General features: G+C 34.6%; 1 protein-coding gene across 2 annotated transcripts in view; it reads right to left on the bottom strand.

The window, feature by feature from the left end:
* The window catches only part of LOC118204163 (WD repeat-containing protein 3), a 195433-nt gene that overhangs the window by 166286 nt on the left and 1726 nt on the right, over positions 1-27421 (bottom strand). For both annotated transcript variants that reach the window (XM_085825385.1, XM_085825386.1), the window contains exon 3: positions 11079-11197. In XM_085825385.1, the coding sequence (XP_085681511.1) occupies positions 11079-11197 (119 nt within the window). The remainder of the gene's footprint in view (positions 1-11078; positions 11198-27421) is intronic.

Genomic DNA, 27421 nt, shown 5'->3' with positions numbered 1-27421 from the left:
GTTACGCAGTTGCTTGTTGCCTTCCAGGCCAGAGGTTTTAATCCTCTTGATAAATTTTTAAACGTATCATAGTGTTCGCAGTTATCTGTACTACATATGCCTTCCTGTTAATATAAGGCCAATCTTCCATGTTTATTATTCTAAAGTTAAATTAGAGTTTAGTTTTATTTTTATACTTTTACGTTTTGACCCCAAGTAGCGGGTCGGTGTATTCCGAAGTACGGAAGTCATTGTAAATAGAGAAAAATAAAGGGTTTTGTATACCCTTCTTGTGTATCCTGTTTACTTCCCACAGTTTTGAACATAGCTTTAGTAAGCTCTCTGTTCCGAGTCAGGTCCTTGCATGTTCCCGAAGAAGAAGAGAAGGAACATTGAACCTGATAAAGCTATTTGGTAGATAAAGGTAATGCTGTTTGGCTTATTTAATACGCCAGCAACATTTGAATGTATCATGGAGAACGTGCTAAAAGGTTTCTCCTACAAAGCCTGTTTGATATACCTGGATGACATGATTATCAATGGAAAGAATATTTGGAAAAAATTAGGAAGGTTCTTCAGAAATTGGAGGAAGCCAATCTAAAATAAGTCCTCCAAATTCAAGCTTCTCACACAAGAATTGACTTACCTCAGACATGTTAACTCTATAGAAGGTGTGTGTACAGATCCAGAAAATGTGTCAGCAGTTAAAGAGTGGTGTTGCCCAAAAAATGTCCATCAGCTGAGAGTACTGGGGCTCTGCACCTATTATAGGAGATATATGAAGAACTTTTCTTCCATCACAAGACCCCTTCATAAGGTGCCAGAGAGCAAGCAAAAGTTCTTGCATCTGAGGATGCACTTAACAAATTGAAAGAAACTTTAATATCTACAACAATCCAGACGTATCCACAAGTCTAGACACCATTTATTCTTGACACAGATATGTGCAATGAAAGCATTGGTGCTATTTTTTCCCAAGAAATAAACAGTCAAGAAAGTGTCATAGCATACTGGAGCAAGTGTCTATCTAAGCCAGACAAGAATTACTGTGTCACCAGGAAAGAGTTGCTCACTACAGTTAAAGCCGTAAAACATTTCCACTATTGTCTTTAAAGCAGAAAATTCCTGCTACACACAGATCATGCATCTTGGACCTAGCTTTTAAATTTCAAGAATCCCAAAGGTGAAATAGCCAGGTGGATATAGAGACTCCTATGAATATAATACATCACATGGAAATGCCCACGTCCAGTACAGAAGATCATGCCCAGGAAGCTGCCAATATTGTTCCAAAATATGCACTGGTTAATCTGATCACACATCAAATTACAACTTGCCATCGTCTGACCCAGACCCATGGAATGACGAAGAAGTTAAAAAGGCCAGTTGAAAGACAGCAACATTAAACCCATACAGTCTTCAAATAGGAAATCTACCTGGCAGGACAATTCAATCAATAGTCCTACAACAACACTGGGCTCTTTGAGCCTCACTCAGTATCTGAAACACCATCTTGTAGCATAAGTTTGAATCAAATGATTGGAATAGTTCAAGAACTCTTCTACTAGAGTAATGCAAGGGTTGATGTACAAAAGTGCCAATCTTGCGATGCCTGTGTGGATCAAAAAGGACCAAAGAAATGCAGAGGAGGGAAACTGCAATGCTACGATGTAGGAGCACCTTTTAAACACATTGCCTTTGACATTCTGGGACCTCTGTCACGAACTGCTGATGGCAACAAATACATCCTAATTGTCATTAATTACTTCACTAAGTGGCTCAAATCATATCCTGTTCCTGATCAAGAGGTTGTTACGTAGCAGAGGTAATGATATAACATTGGACTTCCAGGTTTGGAGTGTCGCTTCGTTACGTTCTGATCAAGAAAGAAATTTTGTATCAGCTGTAATTAAAGAATTCTGCAAGCTACTCAGCATCAACAAAAACTCAAATCAGATTTTTATATCCCCAGTTAGACAGCATGGTAGAGAGGTTTAATCAAACCATCCTTAATAACCTCTCACTGTTAGTTTCTAGAAACCAACAGACTGGGCAAGAAGTTACCACTATTCTTACTGACCTAATGCAGTGCTGTCCACGAGACTACTGGCTATTTGTCATCCCAGATGCTCTTCTGTCGTGACCTTCGCCTGCATTGCTATCTGTTATTTGGTCACCCTTTGGATATGGCTTCATCGCCTAAGGAGTACAGTCAAGGTCTCCAGGCATGGTTGAAGTTATACACAGTTTTACACAAGAACAAGTCAAATTGGCAATGGAGAAGATGAAGAAGACCCAATATGATATGAAAGCTACAGGACATCAATTCAACAAAGGTGACAAGATGTGGTTATGGAATCTGTTTTGATGGAAAGGACTTTCTCCTAAATTTTAGTCACCTTGGGATGGTCCTTACACACTCCTACACAGGCTGAACACTGTCGTAGTTCAAATTTGCAAATCATCACATTCTAAGCCCAGAGTCATTTATGAAAAGAGGCTAGCTACTTACTATGACCATAGTGATTAGTCCCATTAGTTTGTATATAATGTAAATAATATACTAAGACCATGACCCTATCTGCATACAAATAAGTAAATTTATGTATTTATTTGTTCACTTAGTGTTTTGATTTGTTATTTATTATCGTTTTAATACTGCACTGGTTTTCTTTAGTTGTAAGTACAGCCTCCTTTCCAGGAACTGTACTGCTCGGGGTGTGCAGTTGGTGGGAAGGGAGCAATGTTATGGATTTTTTACATATTTAGGTAATTTTAGTGAAATTATATGTGAAGTTGTAGTTTTTTTTTTTTTTTTTCCCCTCCCAGAGGGACATAATCCAACATGAAAATCTAAAGAAGTGAAGCTTTACTGGGAAAGTAAGAAATACAGGGACAGATCTATTTAGCATTGAGTAAATGGCTATCTCAGTAAATTGGAGAAATATTACAAACCTTGAACAGTTTTGGTGACTGATTTTTAACGCCAAATTTGATGAGAATTCAAAAAAAAGTTAACACACTTGGTGACATTATGGTTTAATCTATATATAACTGTAACTGGTACTACGGTTAAATAAATAGAATTAATCTGTATATGTAACTGTAACCATATCAGGCCCTTATATATAACTTATAAATAATAATTTCAAGAAACGGAAGGTACTAGGTATACTATTTCTCAGCCACTGATGGGAAAACTACATAAGCACAGAGAGAGCATCAGGTCTCCATTTTTAGTTCAGAGCTGTCTTCAGAGTATTGAGATATCCATGAGAACTTCACCTTTCAGATGCCCTTTGCATTACTTTGTGTTTAATGTTCTTAGTAGTTTGAAGTGTAACTACTGACTGCACTCTGTGAAAAGCTATACGCATTTTTTTTTTTTTTTTTTTTTTGGAAAGTTCCAGAACTGGGAAGTGTTTCTTTTGGTAAAATAAAATTTATCAAGCTATTATCAATTCTGTGTGCATTCAATTTATTACAACCCTGTACACACATAACAATATATTATATATTAAATGACTAGCAGCTTCACTGCCAGCCTTCGTCTGGCTTTTAAATGTACCAGAAAAATGGCTGAAGGCAACACCAAATGTTAAATTAAAAAACTGTGTAGAATTTTACTCACTGCACTGCAGAACAACTTCATAAAAAAAAGTTATTACGTATAACAAAATTATAATGAAATAAGCAATATCCCTTAATACAAATATTAATTATCCTAATAAATAAATTAACCAACTTCCTTTTGCAAAATCTTAAGAACTCAAATGGTATAAAGGAGGTTAAGAACTTTGTTTCCTAAAAAAATCACTCAAACTTTTCAATATCTTAAAGACAGTGAAATGAGCAATAAGTAACATAAAATACAAAAAACAAAAAATTCTGAAAAGCAAAGTATAATTAATGATATTTTATCTTATATTTTCAAGAGAAAAAATTAAAATGAAATAAGTTATATCCCTTAAAACAAATATTAATTATCCTAATAAAAAAATTAACCAACTTTCCGTTGAAGAAAAAAAAATCGTGCAAAACTTTTCAATATCTTACAAATAGTGAAAAAAGCAAAAAATAACATGAAAGAAACTCAAAAAACAAAACATTCCGTGCAGAATTTTACTCTGCAGAACAATTTTATAAAAAAAAATCAATAAAAATGTATTATATATATAAAAAAACGACAATGAAATATGCCAATCTCTTAAAAACAGTGACATAAGAAATACGATGAAAAATTGTTGCCAAACCCATATTTCTAAAAGAATAAAACTTTAAAAATGATGCGATTTCATCAAAAATCTATCAACAACAATAAGACAGGAAAATTATTGCCAAAATCACATTTTTAAAGATGTGAGATGTGAGAAGTGTACTCAGAAGCTTCATTTAATTTTTTTTTTTTAAATACAAAATATTATCATTTTTCCAAAATTCTTTTTGTAAAAGCAGTTGCAAGGATGAAAGTTTAACGTGTTCAAAAATCAAAGAAAAATAAACTGCACATTTTTAAAAAGAAATTTTTTTAGAAAAAAATCCCGTTGAAAAGGTGTTAAGCTTACTTTGTTAAATAAATTTGTCTTTAATCGATTTATTGAAACACGAAACTTATTTTAAGTTCGTAAAATAGCTAAGTGCTACGTTTCATGATGATGTGAAAATGGAGTGCGTAGAGTAAAATCTCACTTTCCTATAGCCCATTATAATTGTAGAGGTAAAAAATAAATGAATATATAAATAATCATTGCTTTATGTTGCAGTTTTTGTTGCCTATGTTTCATGATGATGTGAAAATGGAGTGTGTAGAAAAAAATCTCGCTTTCCTATAGCCCATTATGTCTCAAAATAACACGATATTGTCACAAAAATTTTTAAAAAATTCGAATTCGAATTTCGAAAAAATCGCTTCGAGGTACATTGGCTCTTGTCTAGATTCACCTATGTACCAAATTTCGTAGCCGTGGGTCTATTAGCTTACGCGCAGCGCGAACAAAAGACACACACACTGACACACAGACAGACTCTTTCTTTTATTATATGTAGAGATAAAAAAAAATAACCTACTTTTCGTTGAAGAAAAAAAATCATGCAAAACTTTTCAATGTCTTACAAACAGTGAAATAAGCAAAAAATAACATGAAAGAAACTCAAAATATATAAAAAAATGACAAAATGGCTGAAGGGAACAAACACCAAACGTTAAATTAAAAAACTGCGTAGAATTTTACTCTGCAGAACTTCATAAAAAAAGTGGCTGATCTTTGGAATATGGTAACTGGTAGTTTGGCGACATTTTGGAGGCGATAAAGGTTACTACCTAGGACTACCTACGTAATAATGTGAGAAGCACTCAGTTCCAATTACGCATTATTTTGTGTGAGGGAAATGAGAGATCATGAGATATGTAATGTGACATTAATGGATGAATTACAGTTGTTTAATCGGAAAAGGGGGGAAATCTGGAAAAAAATGTGGAAATTTCGTTTTTAGCTATATTCTGTGTTGTGTGAAAAGTGACATTAATGGACGAATTACAGTTCTTTAATCGGAAAAGGGGGTTAATTTGGAAAAGCTTCATTGTGTGTTGTGTGAAATAGTGTTGATTAATTTTCGGATTGCATGGGACTATGTAAAGTGAATTCTAAATTTTTAATGCATTTATCTGATAATAATAATAAGTTGAGATTGTGTGAAAGGAAGGATATTACAGTTAAGTTTAAATGGCGGTGCAAGAAATATGGTGAAAATGGAGATTTTGTGAAAAGGAGTGTAAGGAAGGGTACGTGGTTTGCTGAAAGTAGTTTGAGTATAGGTGAAATTTTATTAATTTCTTATTACTTGGTGAATAGACTTCCAGTTGACTACTGGATTTAGGATTTAGAAATTAGCAGTAGTACTGCAGCCACGTAATGAAGATTAGGTAAGTTAGTATTTTTAATCATTTTGAGGATATTATTTTTATGCATTGTTCTAAATGTAAGGAGTAAATAAATTAATGTGGTATTATTGGAAAATTGTTATTAGCAATGATTTAGTTTAAAGTAATTAGGATTGCAATCTAATTTTTATTAATTTAATGTATGTGCTTATTTATATTTTAAGTAGTGTTTTTTAATTTAATGATCTTGATTTTGTGAGTTATATATTTGTAGTATTTTGAGTAGTATACGTCGAGTATTTTCATGCATTTTCGTGAAATTTTTCTAATTTATGAGAAAAAAGCAGTGTACATGGATATAGTGAAGAGTGTGCACAATGCCATTTTTGTGCAATTCTGGGATTTTTTTTTAAGTAAAAATAAGTCGACATGTACATGGTTTAGTGATATTTTAATTAAATGATATTTATTTTGTGAATTTTATGTTTGTAGGAATTTGGTATACGTTTTAGTTGAAGTAAACGTGTATGGAAATAATTTAAATGTTTGACACTAAGTATTTGTAACTATTTTTAATGTTTGCGTATAAATTCGTTGCTGACGTTTATAATATAATAGATAATTTAGTGGTAAAAGATTTTGGATATTTTATTTATTTTATACGTGGAAATGTTCATCCTTGGAAAGGGTATATACTTTTTCGCGATGAGGTAATTTCATACAGTCAAAAGTCGTTAATTCGGACACCCATAATTCGGAATGATCTATAATCCGGACCTCAAAATTAAAAACTTTCTGCGCATGCGCCGCGTTGACACATGCGTATAGGCGTTTACGCGTGCGCGTAAGACCTTTTACAACTGTGCATATGAGTGTGCGCAAGTGCAGAATACGTTTTATGTATAATGGACGTATAAGCTAAAATTATCTAATTATCTATTTCAGTTAATGTTGATGATTGCGTTGTTCCTTAATTTTCAAATTGGATCCGGCTTATTATTTTTTGCAGACTGTAAGAGCAATTTTATAAAAGTAAGCTTAAACTTTCGATTATATCAAATAGAATTTCCGATATATATTTGTTAATATGTAAAGGATCTAAAGCGAAAGTATGTTTTGAAATCCGAAATCTGTTTATCAATTTCACGCTGCTCGGCGGGGGGAACGCCGCAGCGAGCACGTAAAGAATTGGAAGTTGATCTGTCAGCACTATCCTTATCTTCAGAGCAGATGTTTTTATTTTATTTGGCTTATAATTCCTTACCAAATTAGTATTTCATCTCGATGTGCTCCATCTTTGATTTGATTTAAAACAAGTTCCTCGTCATTATAATTCACTTCCGATAGCGAAGAAAGTGACAGAGGTTAGTGAAAACGAAAAAATTTCGATTGACAAATTAGTCGGTGTTCTCGACACAGCAATTATAGGACTTGAACAGCGGAACTTTGTAACTGAACAAGAAATTATGTCTGTTTAATAGAATTAAAGAGAAAGTATTATCACATGAAACGAAGCAAAACTTAAACAACTTACATTGAAAGAAATGTTTAATAAAGTAAACAAATAAATATTAAGCTTTTTCTTTTTGCAAATTTTGATACCCTTTAGATCATAATTGTTCTTTATTTCATAAATTACGGTTTCGTATTTTTAATTTTAGAATTTCTGCATGCCATGTTACGAGATTTTGATGATCTATAATCTGGAAAAATCGATAATCCGGAATCGCCGAAGTCCCGACGAGTCCGTATTAACGACTTTTGACTGTATATGTTCTTTTTACTGGATTTAAAGATTCACAAAATTTTCATGCATTTTTGTGAAATTTTTCTAATTTATGACAAAAAAGCACTGTACATGGATATAGTGAAGAGTGTGCACAATGCCATTTTTGTGTAATTCTGGGATGTTTTTTTTAAGTAAAAATAAGTCGACGTGTACATAGTTTAGTGATATTTAAATTAAATGATAGATATTTTGTGAATTTTATGTTTGTAGGAATTTGGTATACGTTTCAGTTTAAGTAAACGTGTATGGAAATAATTTAAATATTTGACACTACGTATTTGTAACTATTTTTAATGTTTGCGTATAAATTCGTTGCTTACGTTTATAATATAATAGATAATTTAGAGGTAAAAGCTTTTGGATATTTTATTTATTTTATATGTGGAAATGTTCATCCTTGGAAAGGGTATGTACTTTTTCGTGATCAGGTAACTTCATATATGTGCTTTTTATCGAGTTTAAAGATTAAGAAAATTTTCCTGCATTTTCGTGCAAATTTTTGTAATTTAAGAGAAAATAGCAGTGTAGATGGATAAAGTTAAGAGTGTGTGCAATGCCATTTATGTGCAATTCTGGGATGTTTTTTTTTAAGTAAAAATAAGTCGACATGTAAATGGTTTATGTGTATGTGCTATTCTGAAAAACGCACAAGGAGTTTGCGAATCTGCACTTTTTCCCAATTTTGCAGTTAATATTTGTTATGATTAAGCAGTTTTGTTACATAAAATTTCTAGCATCAGTGTAATTCGGCTAGTAGATTGTTGGAAAAAGTGTTCAGTAAATAAAAAGAAAAGAAACACGTCTTTACTTCGTGAAGACAAAATGGCGGCGAAAAAAAAATAGAGGGTTGGTGTAGCAGAGTTGTTCGCCAACTTCTCGCCAAAAAATCGCCAAGTTACCATAATCCAAAGATCAACCAAAAACGTTCTTACGTATAACAAAATTACAATGAAATAAGCAATATCCCTTAATACAAACACAGTCAAAAGTCGTTAATACGGACTCGTCGGTACTTCGGCGATTCCGGATTATCGATTTTTTCGGATTATAGATCATCAGTTTAAATCTGGTATGATGGCATGCAGAAATTATAAAATTAAAAATATGAAACCGTAATTTATGAAATAAAGAACAATTATGATCTAAAGGGTATCAAAATTTACAAAAAAAAAAAAAAAAAAAGCTTCATATTTATTTGTTTACTTTATTAAACATTTCTTTCAATGTAAGTTGTTTAAGTTGCTTTGTTTTTTATGTGATAATACATTCTCTTTAATTCTATAAACAGACATAATTTCTTGTTCAGTTACAAAGTTCCGCTGTTCAAGTCCTATAATTGCTGTGTCTACCGACTAATTTGTCAACTGAAATTTTTTCGTTTACAATAACCTCTGTCACTTTCTTTGCTATCGGAAGCGAATTATAATGATGAGGAATTTGATTTAAATCATATCAAAGACGGAGTACAACGAGATGAAATACTACATTTAGTAAAGAATTATAAGCCAAATAAAATAAAAACATCTGCCCTGAAGATAAGGATAGTGCTAACAGATCAACTTCCAATTCATTGCACGCCGCCGCAGCATTAAAGATAAACAAAGTTTAGATAAACAAACGTTAAAGTTTAGATAAACAAAGGCTATGCCTTTATCCATTTTTTGCAGAAATTCCACCTTTTGTTTAATGAACTTCGAAATATACTTTCACTTCGTAGATCCTTTACATATTAATAAATATATATCAGAAATTCTATTTGACATAATCGAAAGTTCAAGTTTACTTTTATAAAATTGCTCTAACAGTCTGCAAAAAATAATAAGCCGGATCCAATTCGAAGATTAAGAAACAACGCAATCTGCAACATTAACTGAAATAGATAATTAGATAATTTTATCTTAGTTTATGCTGTCTGTTATACATTAAACACGCACTCGTAAACGTATTTTGCGCACACGCACAAGCATATTCGCAGCCGTAAAGGTCTTACGCGCATGCGTTATAGCGGGGCATGCGCAGAAAGTTTGTAGCTTTGAGATCCGGATTATGGGTGTCCAAATTAACGACTTTTGACTGTATTAATTATCCTATTAAATAAATTAACCAACTTCCCTTTGCAAAATCTTAAGAACTCAAATGGTATAAATCAGTAATTAAGACACAATAACACGGCAAATAAATATTCCGTCTTGAATCCCGTCCCGAATATGTTTTTGATATGACTTCTGAATTGGTATAAATGAGGTTAAGAACTTTGTTTCCTAAACAATATGCCAACCTCTTAAAAATAGTGACATAAGAAATACGATGAAAAATTGTTGCCAAACCCTTATTTCTAAAAGAATGAAACTATTCAAAATGATGCGATTTTATCAAAAATCTATCGACAACAATAAGAAAGAAAATTTTTTGCCAAAATCACATTTTTAAAGATGTGAGAAGTGTACTCGGAAGCTTCATTTAAAGAAATGTTAATACACAAAATATTATCATTTTTCTAAAATTCTTTTTGTAAAAGCAGTCGCAAAGATGAAAGTTTAACCTGTCCAAAAAACAAAGAAAAATAAACTGCACATTTTAAAAAATAAACTTTTTTAGAAAAAAACCTATTGAAACGGTGTTAAGCTCACTTTGTTAAATAAATTCATATTTAATCGATTTATTGAAACACGAAATTCATTTTAAGTTCGTAAAATAACTAAGTGCCTACGTTTCATAAAGATGTGAAAATAGAGTGTGTAGAGTAAAATCTCGCTTTCCTATAGCCCATTATGTCTCAAATTGACATGATTTCGTCACAAAACATAAAATTAAAAAATTAAATTAGCTTAGCGTATAACTCCGTTACACAGCTGTAAGGGTCTTATGCGCTCTCGTAAACGCCTGTGCGCATGCGTGAACGCGACGCATGCGCAGAAAGTTTGTAGCTTTGAGGTCCGGATTATAGATCATTCCGGATTATGGGTGTCCGAATTAACGACTTTTGACTGTATTTGATTGAATAATAAGTAAAATGAGTAAAATTACAATTTTCAATAAGGGATATTCATCTTTTCAATATGTTGTAAAATAAATAAATAAAATCATCATAACAACATTTAAAGATCATTCTTTTTTTTAATAAATTTACTCACCTCACTCAGAATCTCAAATTTATTAAAAATGTAAAATGGCAATACTGTTAATAACACAGAAAGGCTTCTCAAAATAGCAACATACTTATATCATAAACTACATTATAACTTGTTGGTCAAAATGCACATGCCATTTTTCCAATAATATGGTAAATGTTTAAAATTCACGTCAAGCCACAATTTCATTACAGTATAACCAATAATACTCTTAAAAAATAATCAATTCAGCATACATAAATGTCTTAGAAACACAATCAGTACAGACATTGCATTAAAAAATGCATAATTTACTTACCTTGAAATTAAAATATTTTCTTGTTGGAAAAAATGGACTTTGCTTATAGGACCTTTATGGCCTTTTAACCTGTACAAACCAGCTTGATCAGTTACATTCCAAATTACTATTTCAGAGTCCTAAAATTAAAAATAATAATAATAATGAAAATAAATTTTTTAGCCTGATGTTCTCTTGAAAAGTTGAATACTTACCACGAAATTAATTTAGCATCAAAAAAGATTATTTGCATCCAGTAAATATTGCATTCATACACACAGTAAACATTGCATAATTGCCAGTAAATATCTACATCCTTACAACTGGGATGTTCTACACATTACTTAATTCATGAGTCTCCAGGATACAAGAAGCCAAAGTCTATGTATGACCTTCTTGAAATCAAAGAATGTTGCAACAAAAATCATTATATTTTAATTTTCATTAAATATTTCACCATGGATCATTCAAGCATAATCCCACGATACTAACTGTGCAACTCCATCCAAATCTTGATGAAGAACATCAAGGTCAGGTCGAAGTACAATGGACACTCAGTATTTGAGAAACACATATCCAAAAGTCCCATAGAGACAGATCCAAAGGTCTCTAACCTTTCTTCTCCTACCACTAAACCACCTGAAAAAACTTTCCATTTACTAATATTTTAAGTGTTCAGATATGGCACACATACTACATGCTTACAAATATCCATGCCTTCTCTGGGATTCAAACCTGGGTTCAGTGTTACAGCAATCAACATCACTAACCACAAGACAAACAAACAGTAATAGAAAACTTGTTTCAAGGAAGACAAATTGCATTTCAGACAGCCACACAATAAAGTTACTACTACTACTGCAAAGAGTTAACATCCGTTAAATCCTGCAAAAATTAATTGCACATAGCAGATAAAGATATCACATCATGGAATAATACCATCGAGTCATTTACATTTCTGAAATAAAAAGAAGAGTAGACAAACCTAGAAGCCAAACACAACTGAAGTTTCTAATACAGTAAATCCTAGCCGAACATGAACTTGCAGAATGCGATTTTGCATATACAGTGGAACCTCTACATACGAGAAATTCAAGATATGAGAAAACTATGAATGAAAAATTCGTCTCTAAATATGAGCACTGACTCGAGTAACAAGCAATAAGCAAGGCTGCTGGTATGCATGGCGCTATTTCCCAATCCAGCTTGATTCGGGAAATCCCCTCATCATATCACTTAGTGTTCTCTGATCTACGTGTTTGTGTGCTTGTGAGTTAATTGTTTTTTACATTTAATGTGAAAATAATTATTTGACGATGCCTCCCACGGAGATTTTTGCCTCAAATAGTGCTGCAAATAAAAAGAAGTAAGCCATGGCCGTTGAAATTAGGAAAGACATCATAGATAAACATAAGCGTGGTGCAAGAGTGACGGAACTGGCGAATACTTATGTTCGACATTGACAATCTGCACTATTCTGAAGAAGAAGAAAGAAATTAAGAAATTTGATGTGGCCAAAGGAGTTATCATTACTTCCAAGCACTGTTCAAAACTCCTAGAAGATATTGAGAAACTGTTGTTGGCAGTTTCTCAACATCTTTTATGAGAAGTAGTTAAAAGGCGATTCGGCATCAGAAGCTATCACAAAGGTAAACTACAGTTATATTATTTACCAATGTTTATTAGAAAAATTTATTATGTTGATATTTTTGGGGGTGCGAAACGGATTAACTGGATTTCCATTATTTTTAATGAGGAAGTTTATTTCTAGATACGAGAAATTCACTATATGAGCTCAATGCTGGAACAAATTAAACTTGTACGTCGAGGTTCCACTGTATTATCTTAACTGTCTCCATTTAATTTGTCCATTGCAAGAATTTCAAACGTACATATGTCATTCACTGCAGAGCATAGATTACATTATAACACTACTCTTTAATGACTAGTTTGAAACACCATTCATTAAAGAAGTCAAATATAATGTAAAATAGCAAAACCTGAGCTTCTCCTCATTATTGACAATGTTTCTGGGCGTGGTACTGAATCCCTTACAACACTGCATACAAATGTAGAGGTTTCAGTCCTTCCACTGAACACCACTTTCTTTATCCAATTACTGGATCAATGAATCATAAAAATATTCAAAGACAGGCATGTTTACATCTCTGTAAATAAAGCACTAGTTGAGAGTACAACACACTGATGGTATTTTGGAAGCAATTCAATGCTGCATAGAAATTATTTGGAAGAAACTTAAGACATTTTGGACATTTTTGAAGCAATTTCAGACACTGCACACACATGTTTAAACTCACATGGGAACAAGTGAATTCATCAACAATGAAAGCTTGTTGGCATCAGTGGTGGCTAGAAGTTGTCAACACTTTTAAAGGATTTATATCGACTGAAAATTAAGCCAAAGATATTGCATAATTGCTGTTGCAATTATGCAATTGCACCATCTGTTACTATTGCAGTTATGCAATAGCACCATCTATTTCTTTTGCAATTTAAAAAACGATTTGAAAACGAATTACGGTACAACTCTGATATACGCCCTAATTTCACCAAATGTGGCGATATGTGCTCTGCACTGGTTTTTGGCACAATTGCGTGTTGTATGGCAACCCTGTTGACGTTGAAAAATCTTTCGCTGGAGTTCGTTGGTTCACGTCTGTGTCTGAGAAGATAGTCGGGAAAGATAATATGGTGGAAGTTGTTGAAGTTCGGCAAAAGGAAATAACATTGTGGCCATCCTGTTGAGGAGCAGTGGGTATTTGGAGGAATGGAAAGAAGGTCTGGAAGATTATTTTTAGTGATTGTGCATGATAGAAGTAGCGATTTTTGATTATTTGTGGTTTTATTTATTTGTGAACCATAGTATGAATTTTCTGGATAGTGTGTCTGGCTGTCATATAAATACGATAGTCATTACGTAGCGGCATGTTAAAGGTAAATTGGTAGTTCTGCTGTTCGAAAAAGTATTAATTCATGGTAAGTGCGTTTTATTTTATTCTTATTCTTATTTTGTAGAATGTTATGTTCATTGTTTTTTTAGTATGAATTTCTGCCGTTATTGTCGTCTTTTTGAATTGTTTGAAATTTATTTTAGTTATTTTGTTGATTAGTGCATAGTGTAACTAGATTGTGCAATTCGCAGATGTTTTTTAAAGTTGAAACAGAACGCTGTGTACATGGTATTCTTTGAAATTTATTGTTGTTATGTTAATTTATTAAAGCGAGGTGTGAGTAGTTCGTAGATTCATTCGTTGCCTAAACTGTGCAATTTGTAGATTTTATTTTAAAGTTTAAACAGGATGCTGTGTACATGGTATTCTTTGAAATTTATTGTTGTTATGTTAATTTATTAAAGCAAGGTGTGCGTAGTTTGTAGATTCCTTCGCTGCCTATATTTTGCAATTCGTAGAAGTTTTTTCAAGTTAAAACATATCGCTGTGTACATAGATTCTTGTCAAATATTTTTGGTTAGACACTTTACAATTTTGCTATCCAAATTTTTTGTTTTTGTTTTGGATTTTTAGCTTAAATTGTGTGTTCAAAACGTGGGTTTTGCATGTGCGAAAACCGCGTTTTTGGAGACATTTTAGACTTAAAGTTCGAAATGTAGACAAAAATTTAGATAGTAATATGGCAGCGTGGATTTCTCGCCAAAAATGGTTGGCGAGAAATTTGTCGACTTGAGGGCGCTTATCATAGTAGTTCCCAAATTCTAAAAGCAATAGACGGTGAGGAACATTCAGATATAAAAGAAGTAGAAATCAAAGAGTTAGTCAAGAATGATTATCATGAAATGACAAATGAAGAACTGGATGACCTTTTAACACCAACTGATGGTGAAAGCAATGATAATGAAGAAAAAGAGCCTTTAAAGCACAAGAAATAAATGAACAGTTAAAAAAGGCACAGGAGCTGTCTGATTTTATAACAGAGATTGAACCAAATGAAGAATGAAGAGGATACTTTATGAGAGATATTGATAAACTCTGCATTCTTTATCACAAAACATTTAACAAATTACATCAGATAATGTTCCAAACAAAGATCACTAGCAATTAAAAATAATAATTATATCATGTACCAACTTATTAAGCACACGTACCCAATTATTAAGCTTATTAATGACAGGAAAACTTTCAATTAACATTTGTTTCATTCTTTATAATTATAATAATATTTAGATTTGTATACATTATGCATACTTAATCCAAGATATATCTAAGGCATTTTTTCTACAGAAAGTTAACATTGCAGAGAGCAGTTTTGCTACACGTACAATGCACTAATGACATAACTCCTCTGTTTGGCAAGGATTTGCTATATTCAAATCATTCCCAAAGTTACCTTGGTATCACTAAAATTTCTCACCAAGGAATAATGCAAATTTAACAGCCCCACCCCCCCCCCAAAAAAGCAGTATACTTTATATATACAGTCAAAAGTCTTTAATCCAGACTCGTCGGGACTTCGGCGATTCCGGATTATCGATTTTTCCAGATTATACATCATCAGTTTAAATCTGGTAAGATGGCATGCTGAAATTATAAAATTAAAAATACGAAACCGTAATTTATAAAATAATGAGCAATTATGATCTAAAGGGTATCAAAATTTACAAAAAAAAGAAGCTTAATATTTCTTTGTTTACTTTATTAAACATTTCTTTCAATGCGCGCATGCGTAAAGAATACCTTACGCATAGCCGAAATTAGAAAATTGCAACCAGAAAACTATTTGATTTGTATTCATGATTTTTATAATGACGAGGAATTTGATTTAAATCATATCAAAGACGGAGTACATCGAGATTAAATACTACATTTAGTAAGGAATTATAAGCCGAATAAAATAAAAACATCTGCCCTGAAGATAACGATAGTGCTGACAGATCAACTTCCAGTTCATTGCGCGCCGCGACGCACCCCCCCCCCCCCGGGCGCAGAGCAGCGTGAAATTGATAAACAGATTTCGGAACAGTTAGATAAACAAAGGATATGCCTTTATCCATTTTTTGTAGCAATTCATCTTTTGTTTGATGGACATCGAAACATACTTTGGTACTATTCCGTTTTGAGGACTGTAAAAAATCGTCTAACTATTGTTGATGCCAATGCTGCCAAAAATAAATCCGGCAACCCTAAAGCAAGAAAGGAAGTATAATAGTAAATAGTGAGTGAGTGATTATGGCGCAAAACCAGAGATGATTACGATGCGCCAAACACAAGGTGGGATGATTACAATTGATGTCATTAAAATTCAATAAATAAAAACAAGTAGATAAATTTACCAAATCCAGAGGATGAAGTCATATAAACACAAGTTAAAAGCACATATTAAAATTCAAGACAGAGTTTTCAAAACAAATTACATTTGGTAATAAAAGCCAGTTTCTTTTAAATAATAAAATAAATTACAATTGACCTCTCTTCCGATTAAACGGTCGAGAGGTAAGTCACAGCTATTAAAATATTTCTGGCGAAGATTATTAAAACATGGACATTCAATTAAAATATGACGAACAGATAAACAAACATTACAATTAAAACAAGCAGGCTCATTTTCAGCTTTGAGAAGATAGTTATGTGTGACTCTAGTGTGACCTATTCTGAGGCGAGTCAAAAGAACGTCCTCCTTACGATTTCCAGCAAAATCCCAATGTTCAATTCTAGGCTTGACATTTCTCAACTTGTTGTGATACTGACCATCCCAAATTTGCTGCCATTTTTTCCGCATCTTCCCCTTGATTACACAGCAGATGTCTCTAAAAGGAATAAGGCGAGTGGACGGTTCAACAGCATATTTGGCTGCGATGTCTGCAAGCTCATTTCCCTTTATTCCTGCATGTCCAGGGACCCAGCAGTACAGAACTTCATATCCTCGAATTGTTAAATTTCTATGAATTTTGAGAACATCCACTACCACAGGATTCTGCATGCTGGGAAAAGCTTCCAAGGATTTAAGAGCACTATACGAGTCTGTATAAACTATGAACTTTTTGTGGCAGAGCTTTGAGATGTACAAAAGACCGTAATATATTGCAGTTAGTTCAGATGTTAGGACTGAGAAAGCATGGTGCAGGCATCGGCCCTCAATGTAATCTTGAAATACAAAAGCCATCCCGACATGATCATTTGACTTTGATCCATCTGTGTATATCGGATGATAACTGCTATATTTGTGCCTGTGCTCAGCGAAGAGTTGTCTGTAAACGATCTCGTTAGTGCTCGCCTTTACGTGATGTTTGAAAATATCGAGAAGCTGGATACGTGCATTTTCCCAAGGTGGAATTTCAAAATTCTGTACTGCTTGAGGGCACATATCAGAGAGGGAAAGTTCCTCAATGACAGGGCGAACTCTTAAAGGAAAAGTAGGAACACAGGATGGACGTGTTTCATATAATGTGTTACACTCATTATCGTGTAAGCACAGCTTATTGGGATGTTCAGGTTGGGAGAGAATATTAAAATATTGCAAAAGGGACAATTGCTCACGCCTCAGATAAAGGGATGGTTCGTTAGAGTCAACATATAGGCTCTGTACAGGAGAAGTCCTGAAAGCTCCTGAACAAATCCGCAAACCTTGATGGTGAACAGGATCCAGTTTTAACAAAACAGATGAGCGAGCAGATCCATAAACCACTGAGCCATAGTCCAGTCTAGAGCGGATAAGCGCTCTGTAAATGCGAAGCATGGAGCAACGCTCTGCACCCCAGGAGGTGTTCGCCAACACTTTTAAAATATTTAGTGTTTTGAGACATTTCTTTCTCAAGTTTAAAACATGAGAAAGGAAAGTCAATTTCTGGTCGAACGTTGCTCCTAAAAATTTCACTTCGGGCGCAACTGGAATAATTGTACCATTCAAATATAACTCAGGTTCAGGATGGAGACCACGCTTCCTACAAAAGTGTACGCACACAGTTTTCTGTTTCGAAAATGTAAATCCCTGTTTGTCTGACCATTCTTGGATCTTATTCAGAGCCATCTGCAATTGCCTCTCTATGTATCTCATGTCTGCTCCTCGATAGCTAATCTGTAAATCATCTACATATAGTGATCCCAAGATGGTAGGAGGAAGTTCTTTTAATACAGAATTTATTTTTAAACTGAACAGCGTTACACTAAGCACACAGCCTTGAGGCACACCCTCTTCCTGTAGGAAAACATCCGAAAAAACAGAGCCAATCCTTACTTGAAAAGTTCTACTGTTTAAGAAATTCTGAATGAAAATTGGTAGGTTGCCGCGCAAGCCACTCTCGTGAAGATCCCGGAGTATACCGTATCTCCATGCCTTATCATAAGCTTTTTCAATGTCGAAGAAAATCGAGACAAGGTGGCTTCTTCTTACAAATGCTTTCCGAATGGAAGTCTCTAGGAGGAGCATGTTATCCACGGTTGTTCTCCCCTTTCGAAAACCACTTTGATAAGGCGATATAATATTATTCTTTTCCAAGAAGTAGACTAGGCGGCTGTTTACCATCTTTTCAAAGAGTTTGCAGAGGCAACTCGTAAGGGCAATTGGTCGATAGTTGGAGGGATTCCTTGGATCTTTCCCTGGCTTGGCAATGGGAATGACAACAGCTCTCCTCCATGCACTGGGAAAAATACGCTCCTTCCACACTTTATTGTAAAGAGTGAGAAGGGCAGTCAGTGACTTATAGGACAGATGCTTTAGCATTTCGTAATTTATGCCATCAAAACCCGGAGAAGACGTATGTGTCTGCAATAAAGCTCTCTTTAATTCCAGCATAGTAAATGCTCTATTGTAAGGCTCAGATTTGGTAGAGTTGAATGCGATGGGACTTATTTCAGAGTGTTGCTTGATAGATAGAAATGCAGGTGAATAGTTTCTGCTGGAAGAAACGGCAGCAAATGTCTCACCAATAGTATTCGCAATTTCTTCTATGGAGCTTATCACTCGGCCATCTTTTTCCAAAAAGGAAACTGAGTGGTCTTTATATATGCCGCATGCTTTTCGAACTCTTTCCCAAACCCGCTTACTAGGCGTGGAGGATGTTATTGACGACACATATGAAATCCAAGAATTCCTTTGGCTCTGCCTTCTTACTTTGCGTGCATTTGCTTTGGCTCTTTTAAAGGCTATGAGGTTTCGCAGAGTAGGATATCTACGAAAAATACCCCATGCTTTTTTCTGTTTTTTCAGTGCTTCATGACAGTCGCGATTCCACCACGGTTTCGAATATTTTAGTATTTTTCCTGATGTTCTAGGAATCGAAAGCATAGCTGCCTGAATAATAGTATTAGTAAAAGCTTCCACAGCGTCATCGATATGCACATCTTCTATCATTTCCTCTGTCAGCTCTGCAGAGGAAGAGAAGAGTTCCCAGTCTGCCCTATCGAGCATGAATCGAGGGGATCTCGACATGGGGTTTGCTCCTCTTCGTGCAAGAGATATAAAAATGGGATAGTGATCGCTGTTGTAAAGATAATTTCCCACACTAAACGTGCAAAATGGCAGCAGAGATGGTGAACAGATGGCAAGGTCGAGAGCATGGAATGTCCTTGAAGGCTCGTGGAAGTAAGTATTCTGCCCATTATTCAGGAGACAAAGGCTATGATCTTCGATCATCTGCTCAATTTGTCTTCCACGGCAATTTGTATCTTTACTACCCCAGAGTGGACTATGGCCATTAAAATCTCCTATTATGATGAAAGGCTCAGGCAGCTGCTCTAAAAGACCATTTAAATCTTGCTGATCAATATGCTCATTTGGAGGCAAATACAGAGAAACAACTGTAACAACAATATCAAAATTTGTTTGAATAGCGACAACTTGGAGGGATGTTGTCAAAGAAAGCACATTTGAGGGATAATCCAGTGAGGTGAGGAGACCTACACCTCCACTGGCACGCTCACCTGCAATGTTATCTTTCCTGACGAAAGAAAACCTCCGAAGTTTTGCCTGCTGTTCTGGTTTTAGATTTGTTTCCTGTATTGCGAAGCATACAGGATGATAAGCATTAATTATGGCTTTGATGTCGAGGAAATTTCGGTGGAAACCGCGACAGTTCCATGACATGAGGGTGGCCATTATGTATTGTTTTTGTTTTTCCTGTGCTGTTCTTTTGTTTTTCGTGGAAGTAGATGCCCGGGAACTTCCAGACCCTCTTCCACTTCCATAAAGTCTGAATCCGCAGATTCAGAAATCATCTCATCGAGAGAGCTATTGCTGCGACTTCTATTTTTATTTGATGTTCTTTGTGTGGCAATTTTGGGCTTACTTTGAATAACTGTTTCTTTTTTTTGTACTATATGTGTTGCATTTTCTTTTTTCTTATTGGATGTAGGCGGTTGGGTTTTATTTGATAGGGTCTGTATGCCTATTGATGTTTGGGTGGCAACTGTACGAGATGATTTAACAGCACTGGCGTATGATGTATTTGGTCGAAGCTGTGTGCTCTGAACTAGTCTTCTGGCTTCGGCGTAAGAGATGTTCCTTGTAACTTTTGTAGTCTGGATTTCTTTTTCCGATTTCCACTTTGGGCACAAGCGAGAAAATGCTGGGTGGTCACCCTTGCAATTTATACACAAAGGCGCAGCGGTACAATTATCGGAATCGTGGCCAATCTGTGAGCATCGGGCGCATGTGAGGCTGCCACGACAAGACGTCTTAGAATGGCCGAAACGCTGGCATTGGAAACATCGCATAGGGTTTGGAATATAAGGTCTTACAGGAATATTTAGATATCCGGCCTTAATATTCTTAGGCAGATCAGGCGTGTTGAAGGTAAGGATCACGTGTTTCGTGTCTATCAACTTACCTTCTTTACGCATCTTGATCCGCCTTGCACCGCAGACATTTTGGTCGGATAGCTCAGAAGCGATCTCTTCTTCAGAAACATAAAGAAGGTCGAATTCTGAGATTACACCCCGACAATAGTTGAGTGACTTATGTGGTGTTACAGTGACATTCGCTTGCCCAAGTTTAGTTATCTGAAGTAAAAAAGCAGACTGGGTGGCTGAGTTTGTATCAATAAGCAAGTCTCCGGAGCGGAGACGCTTTATATTTCTCAGCTCACCAATACAAAACTGGATGTATTTGTTTATTACGAAAGGAGACATCTTATGCATTTCGCCAGAAGGACTAGAGATTACTAGGAAACGGGGACTATTGTTATGATTTTTTTTATTTGCATCTGTCCGTAATTTTTTTGCAGAATTTTCAGAACTAGGTTGAGCGACAGGTTGAGTGACTGGTTTAGTAGGAGACGTTTCAGAACTAGGTTGAATGATTGGTTTATTAGTAGATGTTTCAGAACTAGGTTGAGTGACTGGTTTAGTAGGAGATGTTTCAGAACTAGGTTGAATGATTGGTTTAGTAGTAGATGTTTCAGAACTAGGTTGAGAGACTGGAGTGACTTCAAAGTTTTTTAATAAAAAAATATGTGTATTTGCCATATTGAAAATAGAAAAGATTCGGGTCCGACGGCCCCGCCCACCACGGAGCCCAACAAGGGAACACAGATTCCTGTGTTAGGGCTAGCCGGACCTATACGCAAACTGAAGCCCCACAATCGGCTTTCCCGAAAGCAGGTACTCCCGAGAGCTTGACCCCAAGCCACTGACACAAGGACTAGTGACCAGCCGATTGACACCCGTGAGGACGACTAAGGTGCCTCCCGTTTAGCTGAAGCAGAGGCCAAAGTAGTGTGTTGGGGACAGTACCTCGCCCCTCAACTACCAGGACCCTCCTTTCCAGCGACACGGGTCTCCACGCACGGCAAACACGTGGGCAGTTTTCTCGCCACTCGAGAACTAGAGACAAGGTCTGTTCCAGTCTCTCGTGACGAGCCCCAAACTCCATAGAGAGAAACCACGAGGGAGAAGAGAAGGGAAAAAGTTCCAGCAAAGAGGAGAGGAGACGGAAAAGAGGATAGATAACTTGGCTCCAGGATCGTGACACCCGTCTCACCAAGAAGATGATCCCCTGAAGGGCTAGGGTACCTCAGGATTGCCACACCCGTACTCACAGAAGTGAGCCCCCTGAGGGGATAATAGTAAATAACTAAGATTATTGTTTTAATTTAGATGAAAGGTTAATTTCATGTAATACCTTTTTATTATTATAATTTATATAAAAAAAGTTAAACATACCTGAATGGAAGCATAAGAGTAAATAACTGTTTCAGATCATTATTATAATTTATATAAAGAAAAGGCTAAACATAACTGAATTGATTCCTGCATCGCTTTTTCGCTACCGAGTTATCGCTAAAGCATATTTTCATCTTGTTGGTTGTTCAAACATAATTTTCTATAATGAATGATGCCTTTTCTTTGAAAAAATTCTATTGCAGACTTTTCGTCCTGGACAGTTCCCAAATTAAATCCATAGGATATCCAAAAAGGATTTTAAATCAAAAAAAGAATTTAAAAATTCAACTAGTATTTCAATGGCGCCTTAAGAAATATAGAACTTTCTAAACTTACGCAATTTGAAACCAGCGCGTACGCTACATTTGGCACGCTGTTAAATGTGCGTTTGCTAAATTTGGCGCTTTTGAGCATACAATTTCGCTGCAATTTTTTGACGGTCCTCAAAACGGAATAGTACCCATACTTTCATTTTCTAGATCCTTTGGGAGCTCCAGCATCGTAAATTCTATTTCACATAATCGAAAGTTCAAGCTTACTTTTATAAAATTGCTCTTATAGTCTGCAAAAAATAATAAGCCGGATCCAATTCGAAGATTAAGGAACAACGCAATCATCAACATTCACTGAAATAGATAATTAGATAATTTTAGCTTATACCGTCCGTTATACATTAAACGCGCATGCGAAAACGTATTCTGCGCTTGCGCAGACGCATATGCGCAGTCGTAAATGTCTTGCACGCACGCGTAAAACGCCTATGCTCATGCGCAGAAAGATTTTAGCTTTGAGGTCCGGATTATGGATGTCCGAATTAACGACTTTTGACTGTATTCATTTTGATTTAGCAGCTTAACTCTTTACAATTTTTTTTTAATCATAGTTCTGCTAGAGAATTTTTTAGATAATATTTTGAACTGGAATATTCGGATTATGGTAACTTCGCGATTTTTTGGCGAAACTTTGGCAACCAACCCTGCTACAGCAACCTGCTAGTTTTTTTTTCTGGATGCCATTTTGTTTTCACAAAGTAAAAACTTTTTTTTTTTTTTTTACTCAACATTTTTCTCAACAATCTGCTAGCTGAATTACGCTTATGATAGAACTTTTATAAAACAAAAGCGCTTAATCATGATGAAGATTAGGTGCGAAATTGGGAGAAAGTGCAGAATTGCCCACTGCTTTGCGCATTTTTAAGAATTGCACATACGCGGTATCCATGTACATGTCGATCTATTGTCACTTAAAAAAAAAAAATCCAGCTGATCTTTAGAATATGGTAACTGGTAGTTTGGCGACATTTTGGAGGCGATAAAGGTTACTACCTGTGACTTTGGTAATAATGTGAGCAGTACTCAGTTCCGACTACGCATTATTTTGTGTGAGGGAAATGAGAGATCATGGGATATGTCATGTGATATTAATGGACGAAATACGGTTCTTTAATCGGAAAAGGGGGGAAATCTGGAAATTTTGTATTTAGCTTTATTCTGTGTTGTGTGAAACAGTGTTGGTTAATTTTTGGATCCCATGGCCCTAACTAAAGTGAATTCGAAATGGGTATTTAGTGGGATTAAAAGGGGTAGTAATAAGTGTTTTTTTAAGGTTGTGCGATATAGAAGTAAAGATGTTTTATTAAGTTATTTATTTTACCTGGTACCTTGCTGTGAACAACTATAAGTATGATTTTAAAGATCCTGAAACAGGCGCACATACGCTTGCTTTTTATTTAGCGGAAGAAATAAGAAAAGTTTATCGGCCACGTAATCAAGATCCCGAAGAAGATTAGGTAAGTTAGTATTTTTAATTATTTGAGGATATTATTTTTATGGTATTATTGGAAAATTGTTATTAGCAATGATTTAGTTTAAAGTAATTAGGATTGTGAGCTAATTTTTATTAATTTAATGTATGTGCTTATTTATATTTAAGTAGTGCTTTTGAATTTAATTATATTTTAATTAAATGATAGTCATTTTGTCAATTATATGTTTGTAGGAATTTGGTATGCGTTTCAGTGGAAGTAAAGGTGCATGGAAATAATTTAAATATTTGACACTAAGTATTTGTAACCATTTGTAATGTTTGAGGTATGAATTCGTTGGTGACGTTTATAATATAATAGATAATTTAAAGGTAAAAGTTTTTGGATATTTTATATATTTTATACGTGGAAATGTTCATATTTGTAAAGGGCATATGTACTTTTTCATTATTAGGTAATTTCATATATGTTCTTTTTAACGGCTTTAAAGATTCAGAAAATTGTCATGCATTTTCGTGAAATTTTCTAATTTATGAGAAAAAAGCAGTGTACATGGATATGGTGAAGAGTGTGCACAATGCCATTTTTGTGCAATTCTGGGATTTTTTTTTTTTTTTAAGTAAAAATAAGTCGACGTGTACATGGTTTAGTGATATTTTAATTAAATGATAGTTATTTTGTGAATTTTATGTTTGTAGGAATTTGGTATACGTTTTAGTTGAAGTAAACGTGCATGGAAATAATTTAAATATTTGACACTAAGTATTTGTAATGCTTGCGGTATGAATTCGTTGGTGACGTTTATAATATAATAGATGATTTAGAGGTAAAAGTTTTTGGATATTTTATTTATTTTATATATGGAAATGTTCATATTTGGAAAGGGTATATACTTTTTCGCGATCAGGTAATTTCATATATGTTTTTTTTACCGGGTTTAAAGATTCAGAAAATTGTCATGTATTTTCGTGAAATTTTTCTAATTTATGAGAAAAAAGCAGTGTACATGGATATAGTGAAGAGTGTGCGCAATGCCATTTTTGTGCAATTCTGGGATGTTTTTTTAAGTAAAAATAAGTCGGTGTGTACATGGTTTATGTGTATGTGTTATTTTGAAAAACGCATAAGGAGTATGGTATTGTGCACTTTTTCCCAATTTTGCAGTGAATATTTGTCATGATTAAGCAGTTTTGTTAGATAAAATTTCTAGCATAAGTGTAATTTGGCTAGTAGATTGTTGGAAGAAGTGTTCAGTAGATAAAAAGAAAAGAAACATGTCTTTACTTCGTGAAGACAAAATGGCGGCGGGAAAAAAAAAATAGAGGGTTGCTGTAGGAGAGTTGGTCGTCAAATTTTCGCAAAAAAATTGCCGAGTTACCATAATGTAAAGATCAACCAAAAATCCTAGAATTGCACAAAAATAGCATTGCACACACACTTGACTTTATCCATGTACTCATCGACCTATTTTCACTTAAAAAGTCAAAGAAAATTGACAAAAATCCAATTCTTCTTACTCTTGTAAAAAGCGCCAAACAAATACATGGGCGATTCTGCACTTTAACAGCGAAATTGTTTTTAAGTGCATATTAGCTAAAATCACGATCAGAATTTTCTGGAAAATGTCACATGACACGTCTCATGATCTCTCATTTCTCTGAGAGAAAATAATATGTGATTCGAACTGTGTACTTCTCTGATTATTGCTTAAGTCCTACCTGGTAACCTTTATCGCCTTACCAAAATGTCGCCAAACTACCTGTTACCATATTCCAAAGATTAGCCCCAAGTTTAATAAGATGGCGAGTCACACAATAAGGTTAGGTTAGGCTAGGTTATTTAATTACGGCAAAGCCAAGAGGGCTTCTGCCTAGGGGGAGGGATGCCTTTGTGGAGGACATTCTAAGGGGAACTGGCTCGTATACATGTTACACATGGGGAAAACCACGAAAACACTCTTGCAGCCAGCCTGTTCACGGGATTCAAACCTCGGACCGAACTACCAGTGTTCAGCGACTTTACCGCTCGGCCGCTGGTGAGCTAGTCACACAATAAGAAAACTGCTGCATTGTCACAATCTTTCGTTAAAATTCCATAATTGGGGTGAGCGCCAAGCTTGGCGAGAGTTTTTTATTTGGTGCGATTTAAATTTGGTTGTGGTTTCCGGCTGTATGTTCTCTTGTGGCAAACCTAGAGCTTTATTTCGATAACTATGAGTGCGAATTTAGTGTAGCCAGATTTTTTTTTAAATTTAATTTTGAAATACTGTGTTTGTTTTTAAAAGTTTTACTGTTTAATATTATTGTTATATATATGTTTAATATTATATTTATATAAATATTTGCGGAAGGTTAAGCTGTTGTTGGTGGGAGAATGTTGGATTTCATATGACATGAAATTTATAATTTATGAATGTTTTCATTTAATTTTATTATTTTTTTTTTTTTTTTTTTTTTTTAGTTTTGTTTCTTGCATGTGGCAATCGAAAGATGTGGAATATTTAAAGCTTTGAACAAAAGTCGTTTAGTGTGTTGAATTTCATAATGATAGTAACTTGAATATTTTCCTTAGTTTATGATGCTGAATATGCATAATTTGCTATTCTGTTTACGTTTAAAACTGACTTCGCAGTGCTCTGATCTGATAAGTGTATAAATTTATTTACTCAATAATTGTTCATTCTACTATATTATGATGAATTACATATACGGTCAAAAGTCGTTAATTCGGACACCCATAATCCGGAATGATCTATAATCTGGACCTCAAAGCTACAAACTTTCTGCTTACGAGTGTGCGTAAGACCTTTACAGCTGCGAATATGCGTGTGCGCATGCGCGTTTGATGTGTAACAGACAGTATAAGCTGAGCTAAAATTATCTAATTCAGTTAATGTTGTAGATTGCATTGTTCCTTAATCTTCGAATTGGATCCGGCTTATTATTTTTTGCAGACTGTTAGAGCAATTTTATAAAAGTAAGCTTGAACTTTCGATTATGTCAAACAGAATTTTCGATATATATTTACTAATATGTAAAGGATCTACAAAGCAAAAGTATGTTTCGAAATCCGAAATCTGTTTATCAATTACACGCCGCGGCGCGCAATGAATTGGAAGTTGATCTGTCAGCACTATCCTTATCTTCACGGCAGATGTTTTTATTTTATTTGGCTTATAATTCCCTTCTAAAAGTAGTATTTCATCTCAATGTACTCCGTCTTTCATATGATTTAAATCAAGTTCCTCGTCATTATAATTCGCTTCTGATAGTGAAGAAAGTGACCCAGAGGTTATTTAAGACGAAAACATTTCGATTGACAAATTAGTCGGTATTCTCAACACAGCAATTATAGGACTTGAACAGCAGAAATTTGTAACTAAACAAGAAATAATGTCTGTTTAATAGAATTAAAGAGAAAGTATTATCACATGAAACGAAGCAACTTAAACAACTTACATTGAAAGA

The sequence above is a fragment of the Stegodyphus dumicola genome, chromosome 10 (assembly GCF_044657685.1).
Source record: "Stegodyphus dumicola isolate Sdum_Otavi_A_Nest chromosome 10, ASM4465768v1".
Lineage (NCBI taxonomy): Eukaryota > Metazoa > Arthropoda > Arachnida > Araneae > Eresidae > Stegodyphus > Stegodyphus dumicola.
This window is presented reverse-complemented; position numbering and strand designations above follow the sequence as displayed.